Source organism: Hyperolius riggenbachi, chromosome 3 (assembly GCF_040937935.1).
Source record: "Hyperolius riggenbachi isolate aHypRig1 chromosome 3, aHypRig1.pri, whole genome shotgun sequence".
NCBI lineage: Eukaryota > Metazoa > Chordata > Amphibia > Anura > Hyperoliidae > Hyperolius > Hyperolius riggenbachi.
Genome location: NC_090648.1, coordinates 132,662,735 through 132,684,111, shown reverse-complemented (window position 1 = coordinate 132,684,111; position 21,377 = coordinate 132,662,735). Strand labels below are relative to the sequence as shown.

Here is a 21,377-nt window from a genome sequence, read left to right as displayed (position 1 = left end):
TGTGTGTATATATATATATATATATATATATATATATATATATACATATATATATACATATACTGTATATATATAAATTGTGGGATCCAGTTACCTCCTAACTATTGTACACATAGCTGCTGTCGGTATAGTTACCAGGTATTGCCAGCACCCAAATTATGCAGTTTTTATTGTAACTCAGGCTTCAACTATTGCCGGTACCCAAATTACACAGTAGGCAGCACTATAGCTGTAATTAACATTGTGGCCTAGGCTGACGCCCAAATCCTCTGTGCAGCACGGAGCCCAAATTAGCTGCCTCACCGATTGGCCTGGTTGAAGATAAAGAGAATGTGGAAGAAAGCATATGCTCTAACAACAATCTCTGGTGTGCAAACAATGGTAACAGATAAGATAACATCTACAACCAAGTAATGAAACAATGATCAATACGTTGAGTTGGCTGGCCAACAAGTAGGTCTTGTTGATAAGTGCATGAGAATATCTACTGCTAATATACATTAATGGAGAAGTTCTGAAACTATAAATCTTTGTGCACACACCCTGGTAATGCTACCCCTAATGATTGTGGGTCGACCACTAGGGAAACATTTTAAGGAAGGAGTGCTGTTCTTCTACAGACCTACTGTTCAAACATATTGTTTGCCTACAGACATACTGTTCAGTGAGGAGTAAAGGAGGGTAAATGGACATTACACAAATGAATGGCATATTGCAGTGTGAGAACAAAAGATGATAATGTGCTCATTGAGGACGGAAATAAAAAAAGAAGAAATCAGAAGTGTAGAGCTCATTTCTACGTATACCGTACAAGTCTGAATACTAATATAAGTTAAGAAAGTTGAGGAAGGTTGTATTGAAAGACCTTAAAGGAAAGCTTGACCAATTTCACAAATACAAGAGTGGAGTGGAGGTGCCAAAAATATATGGGTGTTAAAATATTAAAACATAACATATAAATGAGAGGTAATCGCTTACCTCTCCAGAAGAAATAATATTTATAAAAAAATTGACAAAGCGTTTCACAGGTAGTGGTCTGCTTACTCAGGTCAATACAAAAAATGCCTTAGCAGCATAAGGAGTAGAGTAAAGGTTCCTCTGTTCCCTACAAGAACCACCAAACCCCTTCTAGTTTCATTGTTACATTTTTTTTATAAACATAGATGGGAACCAAATAAGTCTTTCTGCAGTTTAATACTATTAGAAATACAGTATATATAAATTTAATTTGCACCTAACTAAGAACATTAAAAATGGAAAATAAGGTCTGGTTGCTTTTTTCAGGATGTTAGCAGCAGGTTTCACCAGTACTAACATGCAGGTATAACAGAGGATATAAATAGCTTGCATCCTAGATAGTGAGGTCAAGTGTGTTAATTCTGAAAAAGACTTTGAAAGTCATACCAAAAATATTAGGAAGAATGGGGGATATATGAGAGAAGTGATGGTAAATGATGGTATTGAGACTTTAAAGAGGAATGTTAGTGAATAAATCTTAGGTAAGAATAAGTAGGTTTACAATAAATAGCAGTAGTGCAATCAACCAACTGGCAGTACCTTTTCTAAGCTAATTAGGGTCTTAGCCACTTTCGTCTGTTGCATGATTTCCTGTATGAATAAAATGTATTATTGTACTAAAAAAAACAAGCTAATTAAAAGTTAGTATTTTAAGCAGAACCAAGTAAGGTAAATTTAAAACAGGATAAGCTGAGAGAACCAGCTCTGTAAAATGTTGCACAATAAAAATAATGCTATGAAATGTATTTTATTCTTATTTTAAAGTACTGAACATCACCCATGTGGTAGTTATGGCACACCAAACCTCTAACCAAAATCTCCTCTTACCTGTTTATAGAGAGCTTTTGCGCTAACAGCTGCCAGTCTTTTCCTTTGGAGTTGGGTGTGTCGAATGTTGCACATATTCTCTGTCTGATGGAGTGTGGGATTTTGAAGGCCTTTGGACCAGTATGTGCCAGGAAATTGCTGTCCTCAGGTGCGAAGAAAGCTATTGTCTCCCGCTCATTCTAATAAAGGAAATGTTGGAAAGAAACTGATTAGTGTTGTTCAGATTATAAACTGCAATGCCAAGGAAAAGGACATGAGCACAAAAATGTTCAACAATTATAAAACCATCACTATACAAGAAGCATTTGTATGCATGCTTTAAGTGTATTCATAGCATTGCTTTCCATGGCTTACCATGGCTTTAAACGTTTGGAAATCTTTCAACATTTACTGAATATTTTACCCACAAACCAAACTACTGCAACACACTCAGGAATTAGAATAAATGTCTTCCTAAAGGTGGACATTACTGCTACGATTCTTCAGACAATTGATCAACTGATTTGATGATACTATTAATTGTAAATGATCATTTGGGCCCACTAACAGAATGAAAGCTGCTATCCACTTCGATCAGAGAATTGTATTGTTAATGGTCACCTTAAGAGGTTTGAAAATGCCATTTCATTGTGTCCTAATCTTATCTTACTGGTAAGATTTGGAAGTTTTCAAACGTATCCTTGTGATTGACAATGTTTCCTCCCAGCAGAGGACTATTATAAGCCTGTGATAAGTCTGTTGGAACATTCAACTGAAGTGTGTAGGATCTCTTTGCACTACCAAGGAAGGGGGGGGGGGCGGAGAGAAACCTTATCAACACTAATAGGGCTGACCAACCAGTACCCACAGGAACCCTCTTATGTTTTGGATAACACACAATGTTTAGGGCTGGTTCAGACGGACGTCTGCGTAGCGTCGCGTCTGGGGGCGTTGCGGCGGCTGAGCGGTCAGGCTTTCAGTAGCCTTCGGTCGCGTCGTGATGCTGTTGCGGTTTTTTTTTCCCGTAGGGGAACATTAGCCGTCGCGGTTGGCCGCTCCCTGGAAGCTACATGTTGCTTCCAGGGGCAGCCCGAACGCTCGCGAAAATCGGGACCCGAACGCCGCGTTCGGGTAAAAGCGCGCAAAAGCTTGGTGTAAACGCTCTCATTCACTTGAATGGGAGCGTTTACCGCGACGGTCCGAACGCTTGCGGTAAACGCTCCGCAAGCGTCCGTCTGAACCAGCCCTTAATCTCCTAGAGGAGACCGTAACGTGTGAAATACAAAATTCAGACGTTACATTACATGCCATTGATATGAGGGGTTAATTTACAAAGAGTTTCCCTTGTATTATCTCTGCTTACATTTTTTTCCTCAATTATAAGGAAAGATAATTCATGAGATAAACAGATAGGTAGAGAAATCATGAGTTACGTCAGATAAGGGCCAATTTTTTTTGAGTGTGGTCATTGCTATGGTAATACACATAAATAACAAGCAGGACATCCAGAGGTCCCCTTATTAAAGGGGGATCCCAGATACCACATAAGCCGCCAGGATGTATGCAGGTGATATTGACAAGCACTCTGTAGGAGAGGGGAGGCTTTGATGGCTAGTGTGGTGGAACCCCATGCAGGTTGACTCAGTCATCCTGGCTATATCAGCCAGCATGGGTGTAAAGGGGTTAAATAAAGTTTAGGGGGGGCATTCAACTTTTTTCTTACATTTGTTTTGAAAATAAAATAGCATGTAGCCCCTCCCACCAAAGCTTGTCACCTATGCAGGCTGGTATAGCCAGAATTGCTAAACCAACCTATGTGTGGCACCGCTAAACTCTGGTTAGTTCCTGTAGCCTAATCTGAGAACTCTGCAGTGCTTATCGTTGGAGAATTAAAAAATTGCATAGAACCAAAGGAGAGTTAAAGTGTAGATTAAGGTGAGATAATTCAGGAGATATTTTTGTTGGCTACCACTAAGTTCCTCTAAAAAGTTTTGAGAACCATTAAGGAGTTAGGTAGCAGACATGACTATGAAACCATATAATGTCATCACACTAAGCAGAAAAAGGGTATTGTCACCAAGGATAAAGTTAAAAAAAAAAAAACAACAACAAAAAACAGTTGCAGACCCATAAAATATTAATATTTGCAGGTGGAAACAATGGGAACTAACTTAGTCCATTTCCATAGCATTTTTTTCCACTTGAAAGGATAAAGTAGTCATTATACGTGGTGCAGAAAAACATAGATGTTGAAGAGTAAGGATAAACAAGTACAGAGAACACATCAGATAAAATGAATTGTGTCAGCCAAGAAAAATGTGGCAGTCTTCCATCTCATTGTCATTTGAGCCCATCAGAACATGTACAGCAAATGGTACTCGGGAGCAAGTCTGGATGTGAGCGGCGTGCGCCTGAAACCATAGCGCTTGCATGAAGCAGCATAAATTAGCAGCTAATTGTGTTGATACAAAAGGGCTATTTTTCCTCTTCACTATCTTTCCTATCTACGAGATCCATGAGTTAATCCGCACAAGTGCTCAGACTCCTTTTACGTTACTCCAACTCACGGATTATTTTTCTTTATAAATATTCTTTCTTTTCTGTGTCAAGTGACAAAAGATGCTGGGCCAAGAAGCATTTAGTTATATAACGCTTCACCGGCTCATCTGTGTAAACCTGACACTATAAGTTGGCACAGACAAGGTGCGTCACATGCCACATCAGTTTAAATGAAATCTGCCGGGAAATGGTAGGTTTCACATCTAAGATAAAACACTCTCGATTCCCCGGGGAACTGTAAAGCAAGCAAGCTGTTCTCTTTGGCAGAAGAATACATCCCCACTCTCTCTCTCATGCTTCCCTATCACCTCCTGAGACGCGGAATCAGGCATTTGGCATTAACAAATCTGTTTGAAATGAAGGGCTGCTTTCTTACCTTCCGGATCCCACTTAGAAAAATACATTTTGCAATGATCTAGATATAGGTTAGGATCTTAACATTCTTGCAAGAGCAGACTACAAGTGCCTTAACATGCTGGTGCAATATTACATTGCCCTGCACATGACACGGGATGGTCACCCTAGCTTGCTTTAAAGAGAGAGTTGCCCAAATCTAAGAAATGTATTTGTTTCAGGTGGTGCAGAATGGCGTTATTACTTAGCGTGGTGGCTGGATAGTGTAATGGTTAAGGGCTCTGCCTCTGACACAGGAGACCTGGGTTCGAATCTCGGCTCTGCCTGTTCAGTAAGCCAGCACCTATTCAGTAGGAGACCTTGGGCAAGACTCCCTAACACTGCTACTGCCTATAGAGCGCGTCCTAGTGGCTGCAGCTCTGGCGCTTTGAGTCCCCCAGGAGAAAAGCGCGATATAAATGTTCTGTGTTTGTTTGTTTGTTTACTTATTTGGGTTTTCAATGCCATTTCCTGTCCAGACAGGAAGTGGGTAAACCTCTCGAACAAGCACAAAGGCAACAAATAAAATCACCACCATGTTGTTTCTCAGTTTTTGTCCCTATACTCAAGTGTTCATGTTCAAGCCACAGAGGGACATAATAGTGTCAGGTAGGGAGGAGACATATCTACCAATGAAGACACAGATAGTGGTAAAAAAAGACATTAATGGAACAGTTAAAAAGGGCGCAAGACACATCCTGTTGAAAAGGACACCCAATTAAATAGCGGGTGCCAATGTCAACTGCTATGGCAAACTGCAGCTACACATAGCAAGTGCTTCAAATGTACTACTTATAGCTGATATTTTATCAAGGAGCTTCTTGAACAAGACCCAGCATGCATGATAGTGTTAGGCAATGCCGGGAGGGGCTATATGAATATTACAGTTGAGCAGCAAATACTGTTGGTTATTTGGTGTGTTCTATTTACATTAAGCAGTGCTGGTACCTGATGCATGCATTTTTGGTAATCCTAGACAGTTTTTGTTTAGTGTTTCATCTTAACCTGATCTAAATTCAAGATCGTCTCTTCTCTTGTGGGATCAGCTTTCCTCTTCCACCACCGAGCGGTGCTGTAATGCTAACACCATCTTTCAAAGGAGGATTTCAGCATTACAGCACTGCTTGGTGGTGGAAGAGGAGATCTGCGTTGTAATACTGAAAACCTTCTTTGGGTCCCCAATATCATGTGATTGGGACTCAAACAAAGATGTCCACATTACAGCGTCGATCGGTGGTGGAAGAGAAGAGCCGATCCTGGTGATGGAAGTGATGAATCGATCTTGGAAGAGGAGAAGCAATACTGTGCCTGGTTCAGATAAATATGAAGGGCTCCCTGCACCACTCTGCAGTAAGACTGGGTGAGGCAAAAAAATAAGTTGAGCCGCAGGGCATGTTAGAAAAATGCAGCAGTTAAAAGGTTAATACACGTTGCATATGTTTGTACACATGTATAGGGAGCTGTGCCCGCCACCAACTTTTCATAATCTTGGAGATAGCCCAAGAAGACAAAGCTAGCTGGCAAACATTGGGCTCTTCACAAGAGTAACACTATGCCCAAGAGTGCCTCATTCAGTATACTATAATGATACCACAAAGATGCTGAAGAGATTAAACTTCATGGATGTTTTATTTTTTCCCCCAACCTAGATAACTATATAACATAGACATAAAACTTTAAAGTTCATATTAATGCAATCAAAAAGATTGTCACTGAGAAATTAGACTATTCAGACTGACAGCAAGCAACACATTTCCTTCACAGCAGAGAATATTTTCAGGTTTACTTTTAAGTTCCTGGAGGTATAGATGCGGAGGTATAGATGCAGTAAAACAAGCTACAATGCCGAGCGGGGATATACATACTGATTTCAAGATGAGAACTGAAAACATTAACCACTTAAGGACCGCAGTCTTTTCACCCCTTAGGACCAGAGCCTTTTTTCCATTCAGACCACTGCAGCTTTATTGGTTTATTGCTCAGTCATACAAGCTACCATCTAAATGAATTTTACCTCCTTTTCTTGTCACTAATACAGCTTTCTTTTGGTGCTATTTGATTGCTGCTGCGATTTTTACTTTTTATTATATTCATCAAAAAAGACATGAATTTTGGCAAAAAAATGATTTTTTTTAACTTTCTGTGCTGACATTTTTCAAATAAAGTAAAATTTCTGTATACATGCAGCGCGAAAAATGTGGACAAACATGTTTTTGATAAAAAAAAAACCATTCAGTGTATATTTATTGGTTTGGGTAAAAGTTATAGCGTTTACAAACTATGGTGCAAAAATTGAATTTTCCCATTTTGAAGCATCTCTCTCATTTCTGAGCACCTGTCAGGTTTCATGAGGTGCTAGAATTCCAGGATAGTATAAATACCCCCCAAATGACCCCATTTTGGAAAGAAGACACCCCAAAGTATTCACTAAGAGGCATGGTGAGTTCATAGAAGATTTTATCTTTTGTCACAAGTTAGCGGAAAATGACACTTTGTGACAAAAAATAAAAATTAAAAAAGTTTCTATTTCTGCTAACTGGTGACAAAAAAAATGAAATCTGCCACGGACTCACCATGCCCCTCTCTGAATACCTTGAAGTGTCTAGTTTCCAAAATGGGGTCATTTGTGGGGTGTGTTTACTGTCCTGGCATTTTGGGGGGTGCTAAATTGTAAGCACCCCTGTAAAGCCTAAAGGTGCTCATAGGACTTTGGGCCCCTTAGCGCACCTAGGCTGCAAAAGAAATGTCACACATGTGGTATCGCCTTACTCAGGAGAAATAGTATAATGTGTTTTAGGGTGTATTTTTACACATACCCATGATGGGTGGGAGAAATATCTCTGTAAATGAGATTTCTTTTGATTTTTTTACACACAATTGTCCATTTACAGAGATATTTCTCCCACCCAGCATGGGTATGTGTAAAAATACACCCCAAAACACATTATATTACTTCTCCTGAGCACGGCGATACCACATGTGTGACACTTTTTTGCACCCTAACTGCGTTAAGGGGCCCAAAGTCCTATGAGTACCTTTAGGATTTCACAGGTCATTTAGAGGCATTTATTTTCTAGACTACTCCTCACGGTTTAGGGCCCCTAAAATGCCAGGACAGTATAGGAACCCTACAAGTGACCACATTTTAGAAAGAAGACACCCCAAGGTATTCCGTTAGTAGTATGGTGAGTTCATAGAAGATTTCATTTTTTTTTCACAAGTTAGCGGAAATTGATTTTTATTGTTTTTTTTCACAAAGTGTCATTTTCCACTAACTTGTGACAAAAAATAAAATCTTCTATGAATTCCCCATACACCTAATTGAATACCTTGGGGTGTCTTCTTTCTAAAATGGGGTCACTTGTGGGGTTCCTATAATGCCCTGGCATTTTAGGGGCCCTAAACCGTGAGGAGTAGTCTAGAAACCAAATGCCTCAAAATGACCTGTGAAATTCTAAAGGTACTCATAGGACGTTGGGCCTCTTAGCGCACCTAGGTTGCAAAAAAGTGTCACACATGTGGTATCGCCGTACTCAGGAGAAGTAGTATAATGTGTTTTGGGGTGTATTTTTACACATACCCATGCTGGGTGGGAGAAATATCTCTGTAAATTAAAATGTTTTGATTTTTTTACACACAATTGTCCATTTACAGAGATATTTCTCCCACCCAGCATGGGTATGTGTAAAAATACACCCCAAAACACATTATACTACTTCTCCTGAGTACGGCGATATCACATGTGTGACACTTTTTTGCAGCCTAGGTGCGCTAAGGGGCCCAACGTCCTATTCACAGGTCATTTTGAGGCATTTGGTTTCTAGACTACTCCTCACGGTTTAGGGCCCCTAAAATGCCAGGGCAGTACAGGAACCCCACAAGTGACCCCATTTTAGAAAGAAGACACCCCAAGGTATTCCGTTAGGTGTATGGTGAGTTCATAGAAGATTTTATTTTTTGTCACAAGTTAGTGGAAAATGACACTTTGTGAAAAAAAAAAACAATACAAATCAATTTCCGCTAACTTTTGACAAAAAATAAAATCTTCTATGAACTCGTCATACACCTAACGGAATACCTTGGGGTGCCTTCTTTCTAAAATGGGGTCACTTGTGGGGTTCCTATACTGCCCTGGCATTTTAGGGGCCCAAAACCACGAGGAGTAGTCTGGAAACCTAATGCCTCAAAATGACTGTTCAGGGGTATAAGCATCTGCAAATTTTGATGACAGGTGGTCTATGAGGGGCCGAATTTTGTGGAACCGGTCATAAGCAGGGTGGCTTCTTAGATGACAGGTTGTATTGGCACTGAAGTGCAGGAATGTTCTCAAATCGTGACCTGGACATGGCAATTAAGTCGTACCAGCAGTAATCAGAAAAAAAAATTCTGTCACTGCGGTGGGGCGGGTGAGGGTTTGGCCGGGTGATCAGAAGCCCGCAGGGGGCATATTAGGGCCTGATCTGATGGGTAGCAGTGACAGGGGGTGACGGGGTGGTTGATAGGTGATCAGTAGGTGATTACAGAGGAGAATATATGCAAGCAATGCACTGGCGAGTTGATCAGAGGGGGTCTGGGGGGCTAATTGAGGGTGTGGGCGGGTGATTGGGTGCCCGCAAGGGGCAGATTAGTGTCTGATCTGATGGGTAGCAGTGACAGTTGGTGACGGGGTGATTGATGGGTGATCAGTGGATGATTAGAGGGGAGAACAGATGTAAACAATGCACTTTCGGAGGTGATCTGAGGGTGGGTCTGCACGCAATCTGAGGGTGTGGGTGGGTGATCAGGTGCCCACAAAAGGCAGGTTAGGGTCTGATCTGATGGGTGGCAGTGACAGGTGGTGACAGGGGGTGATTGATGGGTGATTGACAGGTGATCAGTGGGTGATTATAGGGAAGAATAGATGTATACAGTACACAGGGGGGAGGGTCTAGGGAGGATCTGAGGGTGTGTGTGTGGGGGGGGTGTTCAGGAGCCTCCAGGGGGCAGTTTAGGACCTAATCTAAAAAATAGCGTTGAGATAGTGACAGGGAGTGATTAATGGGTGATTAGGGGGGTGATTGGGTGCAAACAGGTGTCTGAGGGGTGGGCAGGGGGGGTCTGATGGGTGCAGTGGGCGATCAGGGGGCAGGATCAGTGTGCTTGGGTACTTACTAGGAGGGCTGCAACCTGCCCTGGTGGTCCCTCAATCACTGGGACCACCAGGGCAGGAGGCAGCCTGTATAATACGCTTTGTATACATTACAAAGCGTATTATCCGCTTTACATGCGGCAGATCGGGGGTTAACAACCCGCCGCCGCTGCTAATTGGCTGGAGGGTTGACGTCGCGGGCGGGCACATCCAGCGTGCGATCCCCGGCCAGCTAGTCCGCAACGAGCCGCCGCCGATCGGCGTATTGCGGTCGTTGCGGGCTCCACTTTGCCGCCGCCCCTAGGTAGGGGCGGTCAGCAAGTGGTTAAAATCACAATCCAGTAAAATATATATAGATCTATATATATATATATATATATATATATATATATATATATATATCGATCTATATATATATATATCGATCTATATATATATATCGATCTATATATATATATAGATCTATATATATATATATATATATATATATATATATATATAGATCTATATATATATATATAGATCTATATATATATATATATATATCTATATATATAGATAGATCTATATATATATAGATCTATATATATATAGATCTATATATATATAGATCTATATATATATAGATCTATCTATATATATAGATCTATATATATATATAGATCTATATATATATAGATCTATATATATATAGATCTATATATAGATCTATATATATATATATAGATCTATATATATATATATAGATCTATATATATATAGATCTATATATAGATATAGATCTATATATAGATATATATATATATCTATATATAGGTGGTTGGGGGGAGATCTGGATATAAAAAGATTTTTATTTACACTAAAATCGCACAGCCTGTCATGGCTGCAGGCTGTGCGTCTCTCCCTGTCACATAAGATCCACAGTGACAGGGAGAGGGAGGCGGAGAGGGAGGCGGAACGGCAACTATGTTGCCTTTCGGAGGGTGATCGCTGTGATTGGCTCACAGCGATCACATGGCAGGGAGCCAATCAGTGACGGCTCCTGCCGATACCCGGAAGCCTTAGCTGTCATAAGACAGCTAAGTGCAGCCGGTTCGGTGCGCGCGATCGCGGCGGGGAGCGGCGGCGCCGGTGATAGAGATCTACGCCCTGCCAGCCAGGAGCCCATCAAAACAGGGCGTAGATCTCTATCACTGCGGTCCGCAAATGGTTAAAGTGTAAAATAATTATAATAAAAGAAATGCATCTAAATATATTAAAATAAACACCCAAATGGTAACCAGCTGTTCCAAGATCTGATGCCACTAAGTGGTTATGGCAACTTGCAATCATAGTATTCATGGCTTTGTTGTGTTTTCTAAGCATATAAAGTTAGGTCTGACATCTGGCTTATTTGATAATTAACTTGAGAGTTTTAGAGAACACCATGAGGAAAAAGAAAAAAAAAAGTGGTAAAAAAAAGGTGTACTGTAGGTCACATCCTTTGATGGTTAAAATGTTTAAATTCTAAAACAGTGAAAGATAGAGATGGCTAACCTCAGTGATGACACTAATTACAGGGGAAATTTTCATTAGCAATAGGCAACGCGTTTTGTGAGCATTGTCTAGTGCTAATAAAATTTCCCTCTGTACCTAATTGGTGGCATCATTAAGGTGAGCCACCTCTATTTTTCATTGTTTTAGATTTTAAACATGTTATCCAATCTGGGAGCCTCTTATCCCCTGTTGTGTTTTACACCCCTCCTCCTGGGGATGATCTCCCCTAGCATTGATAGCTAATTGAGTCCCTGGTCTACGTTTCCTGGGAGAGCGACCAACATACGGGTGAGATCCTGTACCCACATGCAGATGGTCATTCTCCAAAAGCCTTTATTGGATGCTTGCCCAACTTTGCAACCCAATTTTGTGAGTACAACAACCTCCGATTGATTTTCTGTCACATATATCCTAAATGTACACCATTAGGGCTCCCGATGTCTCTGTGTTTATTTTACAAGGTTTTTCCTTATCCTGCCTAACGTCTATCATTTGATGGTATTCGTCTTTGCTATTCTCTCCACTAGCTGTCAGTTACCACAGGATCCAGGTAAAACACCTAACCCTCTCTTAAAAAGCTCTTAATTATTGCTGCCATCTAAGGATGAGCAGAAGAAAATCCTGAACTTGAATTTACAGCAAATTTTCCCATCTTTACTTACCAAACCTTACAATAGTACTTATGCATATTTTGAGTTAAAATTTGCCTTTCACATTTCCACAAATTCAAATTTTGGGGAACAATTTTTAGATGGAGACTCCCAAATGCGCCTCTATGGTTATAGGGGTACTAATATATATATATATAACAAGTCCCGTCAAAGCATTTGTAAATGTTCTGCCGGGGCTCCTCATTGGTCCTTTAACAGACCAATGGAAATGCTCCTGGTGGCTCATTTAAAGATGCTTTGCTGAAGTATAGCAAGCCCCAACTCTGTGTGACTGCCTTGTGCACCTGCTGCCCTCCCACTCCAGCTGATGCATAGCACCCCCACCAGCACTCAATGAACACCCTACTGCTGCACTGCTGACACATTATCCCCCAATGCTCACCACCAACACTCTGCTGGTGTACTCATGGAAATCCATGGCAAAAGCTTCTAAACTGCTGGGTTTTGCCATTGGTTATTACACTAACCAATGGGATCCCTTCACTTTGAAGGGATCCCCTCATTTTTTAGAGATACCATTGGTTAGTGTAATAACCAAGGTATTTTTGAAAACTGAAATTCACTTTGTTCCTACTGTTCTTTTTAATATACCTAGCAAATTTGGTGAAAATAGCATGAATGGGGACTTTGCTATTGACCACTTAAGTCTGCGCCATTGACTTCAATGCAATTTGCAAAAAAAATTTGGCGAAAATTTGCTGTTCCACCCGAGGATGGAGGATATTCTTGCAAGAATGCCAGAGGAATTTCCATCATTTCCAAATACTATCCCAGCTGCAATCCTTTGCTCCTAACATGAAGCTCTCCTGTACTCCATTTTGGTTACCTCCACTCACTCTCTCATGCTGGTTTTGCATGGGCTTTATCTCACCTTTGGAACTCTCTTCCACATCTTGTCTACCAAGCTTCAAGCCTCGAAACCTTTAGGCTCCCTGCACACTTTCAATTCCAATTTTTAATCATTTTTTACATCCAATTCCGATTTTAAATCGTTACTGCATGCTGCGTTTTTTCCTCCGTTTTTCTGTTGATTGCATTCAGGGAAAATCGGAATTGCAAATCGGAATCAGAATCGGAACCAGAATCGGAATCGCAAAACGAATTTGCAGTGTGCAGGGAGCCTCAAACATACCAATAAAATATATTTATTTAGATAATCATATAGCTTTATTTTCCTCTTCAAAGACATATCCACATTTCTACCAGAGGTCAAGACTTGCTGCCTCATTCACTACTAGACCTTTCATCACCTTACCAAGTGCCTCCAGCCTATCCCCCTCTAGGCTGTAAGATCACAAAGGCAAGGTCCTTCCTCTAGTTTTTCTCATCTCTGTGGTACTTATTCAATCAAATGAACATGTATCTGTATTGCTGGATTTTTATCGTACTATGCATCAGCTATGTCTGTAGTTTGTTCTTGTGTTGCTGGATGTCCACTTTTGTACTGAGCATAAATCTGAACACATGTATGCACAGTATGTATGTATGGCCCTCACTATAATTTGTATTGTACTCTGTGGGGCACCACAAAATATGGTGGTGCTTTACAGATACAAATAATAATAATGGCAATAAGATTTTGATAGTCAGCTAGATAGTGTACTGGTTTAAAACACTACCATTGTCACAGGAGGTCACCTGGGTTTGAATCGCTGCTGAAGTCTATTATCTTTACAGCAAGGACTACTTGGGCAATACCCCCCCCTCCAATGCCCCCAGAGTAAACTACTAAGGGTTTTATTCACAAAGCGGTGCTAACCCAGTTAGAGACTTTAGGTGTGATAACCATTGCACCACGCTGGTGAAAAGCCAGTTTAGGCGCGATAAGTTTAGGCATGATAAGTTTAGATAAGTTTAGATCGTGCGCAAAGTCCCGCATGCAAAGCAGCACCATTAAACTCTATGCAAAGTGCACCAGACTTTGCTAGCGCAAAACATTTGATCAGCTGTGCACTGCGGTGATAACCCAGTTGGTGCTATAGTTATCACGCCTACACTTATCACACCTAAACTTATCACACCTAAACTTATCATGCCTAAACTTATCACACCTAAACTTATCACACCTAAACTGAGTTTAGGTGTGAGAAAGGGCTTTTCACCAGCGTGCTAACTGTTAGCACCGCTTTGTGAATCAAGCCCTAAGTGTGCTATCAGTGGTTGCAGCTCTCAAGCACTGAGAGTCCTACAGGAGAAAAAGCGCTACACAAATGTTAACATTATTATTATAATAATGCCAGACTGTAATTATACTTTAATTGCAGGAAAGATAATAATCCTGGGATTATGCAGACAACGCAAGGCTCTTTCACGATAATTCCTTCAGATTGTAAACTCAGAAGGGCAGGGCTCTCTCACCCTTTTGTGTCTTGGAATTTGTTTGCATTTTGTATCTCGCAATCTGTTATACATGTTATTTAACATGTTACATTTGTCACTGTAATTACCTAATCTGTATTTTGTACCAGAGTCTATATTTGGTGCATTCCATTGTCTGTATTATTATGTCCCCTGTGTTTGTTTTCCTTCCTTTGTATAGCGCCACGGAATATGTTAGCGCTTTATCAACAATAATAATACAGCAATACTGTTCATTTAGTCACTTTTGTGACATGACAGGTTCCCCTAATGCCAATTATTCACACACTGAAGCAGACATTTGAAAGATGGGGAAAGACTTATGCATAGGAAAAATGGGTAACACTGGCTGATAAACAGAATTATCACCGGGGTCGGGACTGATAAATGGAATAATATAGTGGCGGTATGGGAGGGGGTCTCTGCTAACAAGAGGTAACAATGTAACTGGAGCCATTGCAATTCATCACAACATGACAAAGGCCCATGTCTTATATTGCATTTATCTGTGTTATTAATCCTCTGTTGAGCTTATTCATATTGGGATATAAAACGGTCTCTAGGAAGCAGTCTCACTCTACGTGTGCCGGTGTAGTGCGTCTCGGGATGTAAATGGCAGATGGGGACTTTGCTCTAATGTGAAAGAAAATGACAGTTAATAATGCTGATATCTTGACTGGAGACAGCTCCCATCAATTTCAGGTCCCAGCTCCATCTCTCGCCTTCTCTCTGGCTTGTGCTTTAAATGCCACTTTGATGAATATGAATTTGGGTGAAGTTAAAATTACAGATTTGCTTTCCTTTACAATTCTGAAAGCTACCTGTTTTCAGGTTTTTTTTGTTATTCACATGCTGATATGTATTCTTCTAGTGCTTTGCAGGAGGGTTTAGCTGCATGCAGATGAGAGAGAAAAAAGCTTTAGATGTTCTTTATGCCAAATAACGCAAACCCTTAGATTCAGGCAATACGTTCGCTTCCAGTAATCCTGGCCTATTTACATTTATTTTTACTTTACTTTCTTAAATATGTATAATACTCTTCACTGGCAGGTTCATGGCTGTGAAAGCATCCCTCAGGACAACGGCTGTTGTAGATAGTTTTTGATTTCTAGTACTGACCTTAAACTCTGACAACATATGAGATGAATTTAGAAAAGGTGTCAAAGGCGTTGGATGTGCAGATATAATACAATTGCCTGAAGTATGCAGTGTCTCTCTGCTGGCTAGCGCATAAACTTGACCAGGCTTACATGCTTATGCCAGTGGAATGGAAAGGGAAAAGTTTATAGCATATCCAGCACCTCTGACTGTTACCCCAAGCTGTTTTGGCCAGCAGAGGTTACAGCTGCCCATAGACACAAATCAAACACTAGTCAACTAATTTGGTCTTATATTAGAAAAAGCTTACTTCATTTGGGCTTTAGAGAGGAAAAATATAGGGGTCTAGCACACTTTATAATTTCATACTTTTATATAATTTGCTATACTTTTTCTCTAGTTCAAGTGTTAAAGCAGCAGGGTCAGCCATACTATCCAAGGAAAAAACACATGTATACGTAGATAAATACGTGTTCTTCTTAAATAACAAATGTATTGTTATGTCTACATTTTGATTTCAGTGAATTTTATATAGTAAATACAGAGAAAAATGTTCTTGACATTTTCCATTTTTGCTTTTTCTGACTGAAGCCAATCCCGATGTAATTTCCTGCTTACTTTTTTTTCTCCTAGAAACTGCACTGTCATAGCTAGCTTGTTTTGTGAACACATGTGAGCACAGCATAGATTGTATTTCAGCAGCATACTGAACTGCTCTCAGCTTCCGTCTCATCGGCAAGCCAGGCTGACTGAGATAAGATTTATTACAGCAAAAACATTTCTCATTAGATTGGGGTGTTTGCAGTGCAGGGTAAGGCTGCAGGCTGCATAATAAACACAGAACAGTGGGTAAATGGAATTTGATTTTATGGCTGACAATCCTGCTTTAAGAGAATTATAGAAATAATACAAACTTCTAGCAGTGGTGGATAGTGTGCTTTGCCTCTGACACAGCCAACCTAGGTTCATTTCTCAGCTCTTCCTGTTCAGTAAGCCAGCACATATTCAGTGACACTGAACACTCCCTAACACTGCTACTGCCTACTGAGCATGCCCTAGTGGCTGCGTCTCAAGTGCTTTGAGTCTGGAAAGAAAAAAGTGCAATACAAATGTTATTTGTCTTGTCTATTATATGGAAAATGTATGGTCCTTTAATCAAATAGAGCAAACATGTTTGTTTTCCTTTTACTAAAATGTGAATGAAAATGGTAATTTTTGCACAAATGGTAAACTTTGGTAGAAAAAAATCAAAACATTGAAGTATATGCAAAGGTGGTAATGTTTTGCTTTTAAGTGATGTTTTTTTGTTAGTTTTTTTTTTTTTTCTATAGTGGTACAATCATTTTGCAACATTTGTGTAAGGACGATTCTTAAAACCACACATAGATTATTCTTTGTGTTCTTTTACAGAAAATGAGGGCAGTTATCTCACAATACACCACAATTAAACCCATAGAGAAAAACACCCTTAAGGGGCCCCCCTCACAGGTTATTTTTTTTCCAGCAAAGTCCATCACTTTGTTGAAATCAACATACCCAATCAATTGACTTACTATCCATTTATAGACAGTTTCATGCTTTAACCTCTTTGCCGGTCCAATTCCCGCCGGCAAGGAGGCAGCGCAGCACTTTTTTAAAAAACATTTTTTAACCTATTTTGGTTTCTGGACGTAGAAACTACGGCCAGGAACCATGCACGCTACAGTTGGCTCCCAGCCCGCGGTTCGTTAGCCAGGCAATCAGTGAATCGGGCTATGGTGCCCGATCACTGATTCCTCTCCCCTGCTGAAAAAGCGACAGCTTCCCTTGGAAGCTGTGCTTTTTCTGGCTGTTGCCTCCCTCATGCGTCACTCTAAGTGTGTGTTATGCTTAGAGTGACGTCATGTAAACAAACTCATGGCCGCCATCTTGTGGCCAAAAAGTAAAACTACACCTAAAAGTAAAAAATTAAAATCAACACACAATTACATTATAAAACTATGGTTTACATCCCACCCTCCCAAAAATATCCAAATAAAATATTTAATATAAAAAAAAAAAACATTACAATAAAAAAAAAACATGTAAATATTTACCTAAGGGTCTAAACTTTTTAAATATCAATGTAAAGATGAAATATTTCTATATTTTTTTTATTTTTAACTTGTAAATAGTGATAAATGCAAAACGGAAAAAATGCCCCTTTATTTCCAAATAAAATATTGTCGCCATACATTGTGATAGGGACATAATTTTAACGGTGTAATAACCGGGACATATGGGCAAATACAATACATGAGTTTTAATTATGGAGGCATGTATTATTTTAAAACTATAATGGCTGAAAACTGAGAAATAAGGAATTTTTTCCGTTTTTTTCTTATTCTTCCTGTTAAAATGCATTTACAGTAAAGTGGCTCTTAGCAAAATGTACCCCCCAAAGAAAGCCTAATTGGTGGCAGAAAAAAACAAGATATAGATCAGTTCATTGTGATAAGTAGTGATAAAGTTATAGGCTAATGAATGGGAGGAGAACATTTCTCAAGTGAAAACGACGGAACGCGAATGGGTTAATCATGTAGTGAGCCCAGGGCTCGCTACATGATAGCCGCTGAGCAGCGGCATCCCCCCACCCACTCCGATCACCTCCGGCGATCAGAGTAAGCAGGAAATCCCGTTCAGAACGGGATTTTCTGCAGGGCTTCCCCGGTCGCCATGGCAACGGGGCGGGATGACGTCACCAACGTCATGGACATCGGGACGTCAGAGGGAATCCCGATCCACCCCTCAGCGCTGCCTGGCACTGATTGGCCAGGCTGTGCAGGGGTCTGGGGGGGGCAGCTCGGAGTGGAGGGTAGCGGCGAATCGGCGGGTAGCGGTGGCAATCGCGTACCACACGCAGCTAGCAAAATGCTAGCTGCGTGTAGGAAAAAAAATATGCAAATCGGCCCAGCAGGCCTGAGAAATCCTCCTGCGCAGGTTACCCCGAGCTGAGCTCGGAATAACCGGCAAGGAGGTTAAAGATACTTTATGTTTAAGTTCCATAACATAAATGTTACAAGTAAGGAAACAAAAAGGAAAAAAAAAGAGGAAAAAAAATTAAACACAAGTCACATAACAGACATCAAGGCATCCCCTTTATTTGTAGTTCTGTATGCGTCATATAGTTTTAACAAGTAAACAATAAACTTAGCCTTAAAGGGAACCTGAAGCGAGGGACATTATTTAAAATAAACACATGACGTTACTAGCTGCAAATTAATATTTCATACTAACCTCACTGTCAGTTCCTCTCAGAGGCTCACCATTTTCATCTTACAGTGGACCATTCCAGTTCTGACAATATTTTGTCAGAATTGAAACATACCAGTTGCTGTCAGTTATATACTGTATATCAGCAGCTGTCAGTTACAACTGAATGTGCAAGGTAATGTCCATGTTTCCATATGGCTCAAGTGGGTGATATTACAGTTTAACAGTGTGCTGACCAGGAAGCTGTTAGGGGGTAATGACCATCTTTAAAATGGAGGATGGAGAAATCCATTAATCACAGTGGACAAATGAAATGCAAGAGGGGAGAAAGAGATTGAGGAGTAGCCTACACAGGAGGAAAGTATGGCCTGTGTATGGTTATTTTGACTTTAATCAATAAACCTAAATTTCAATTCTGGAGCTAACCAGGACCCCCCCCCCCCCCCCAAAAAAAAAAAAAAGTATGGGAAAGAAAAAATTAGGAGAAAGGAAAGAGGACATTTAAAAGGATAAGAGGCAATTGAGTTGTTTCCCAATCAAAACTGTGATCAGGTACAGAGGTAAACATTCACTGAGTAGACTGAGTGTTGGAGCAGCAGAAGATTCAATGCCAAGCAGCACTGCATCAGTTCAAGCCAATTGGTAGCAGCAATTAGATTTCAGCAGAATCATGATCCAGTGGAACACTGCTACCCAACTGATTTCCGAACATCCGGATGACATTAATTTGAAGTAGATATTTTTTTAAACCAAAAACAAGGAAAAAAAAAACTCTTAATGATGAGAATGATTTCACAAAACTAGTGCAATCATCCCTAATGGCTGGCAATGTTCCATCTTCATCCTGCTTCCTGAAGTATATGGTTTGTTTTGTTCCACAGTAAATGTCAAATTTATTCTCAGCTTATGTGAGAGACATTTTTCACCCTTGTGATTTTTCTTTTTGCTTTCTTTTCTACACCTCATTTAATATTGTCTATTGTTTTCATTCTTTGAAATTTCTAATTTCTGCCATGATATTAGCAAAAATAAACTAGTATTAAAATTAAATGTAAAAAAAAAGATAAAATAACATTTAGAGTCATTCATTTCATCCACTGAATTTTCCCTGTAAGCAGGGTTTCATTCAATAAACGTTTTTACTGCATTTAATGGGCTTTATCTTTGGTTTGAATGTTTTTGATGACTTGACTTTAACATGAGTAAATCCTGAAATCAATAGCCATAAGGTTTGTAGTAACTGGTTTCCTACTTATGTACAAAAAAATGAACACTTCTGCATGAAACTGGACATTAATTATTTAATTTAGCAATACTAAACTGTACATGATAGCACTCAACTCTGAATATGAAGATGTCCACAGACTGCCTATCCATTGACATAGACATGAAAAAAATCAGGGGTTATTTTTTATTTATTTAGGATTCATTTATTTGCATATAACTTGAATAACAGGACCACCTGGGCAGAAGTATAATTTTTTTGAAAGGTAACACATTATGATGTAGCTTAGAAATATATTAACCTATTTCTAGTTAGATATGACATGAAAGTTATGTAAACATTTTTTATTGTTGACTCCCTTTTAAAATGCTGTTTGCCTGGTTGTCATATTGGTTGTCATATTGATTATTTGATATATTTGATTATTATTATCATCATGTTTGATATGTTCATACTCTCAGTGACTAGGGATGGTTGGACATTTTTGGCCTTTTGGAAACGTAAATATGCCGCATTACCACAACTCAGAATTGTTAGGCTTATCACAGAACTCAGAAACATTGGACCAATCAGCAAATTCACAATCATTTCCTTGAAAATCTGATTACCGCATTCATTTTAGAACAATCACATGACTCGGATATTACCAATAGGCCCAAACGTTCCATTCTTAGGCCAATCGCAGGACTCGGAATTTAGAAATACTCAGTAGTATTGGGCCAATCAGAGAATGTGGTGATTTACTACAGAAATTGAAATATCTCAGAAATGTTAAGTCAATCACAAGACTTGAAAAAAAAAAACACTTGGTAGTATCCAAGTCTTGTGATTGGTTTAAAATTAGTGCTGTAATACGAAATCTGAGGAAATAATTTTGCATTCTCTGATTCGTCCAATACTTCTGACTCAAAAGTATTTTGCCAATTAAAAGTACTTGGAAGTATACTGTACTGTAAAGTGTTTTTTTTTTCTTTTTTTTACAGCATCGGCATTTACAGAAATCATATTTTGGTTGGAATCTGAAATCAGCATTTCTGACCATCCCTATCAGTGACTTAGAGCAAGTATCCAGGCCAATGTTCTGACTGTAATGGCTACATGCTTGTTTCAAATAAATGACCCAGAGCCTTCTCAAGCCAAAAGATCTGGATGAAAGTCAGGCCACTGTTAGGCATTTATATAAAGTGGATCCAAGATGAAAAACTAACTATAACAAGTAACTTGTCTATATATCTTATCTAAAGTTTAGATAGTGTACACAGAAAATCTAGCTGCAAACAGCTTCAATAGTTTATGATTATTTATTACTGTGATAATATGACAGCAACCATGTTTTGTTTGTCACATTACACAC

At 39.7% G+C, this 21,377-nt stretch overlaps 1 protein-coding gene across 1 annotated transcript in view; it reads right to left on the bottom strand.

The window, feature by feature from the left end:
• UNC5D (unc-5 netrin receptor D) overlaps window positions 1-21,377 on the bottom strand; it is an 868,705-nt gene that overhangs the window by 18,467 nt on the left and 828,861 nt on the right. The window contains exon 16 of the mRNA XM_068273557.1: window positions 1,846-2,024. Within this exon, the coding sequence (XP_068129658.1) occupies window positions 1,846-2,024 (179 nt within the window). The remainder of the gene's footprint in view (window positions 1-1,845; window positions 2,025-21,377) is intronic.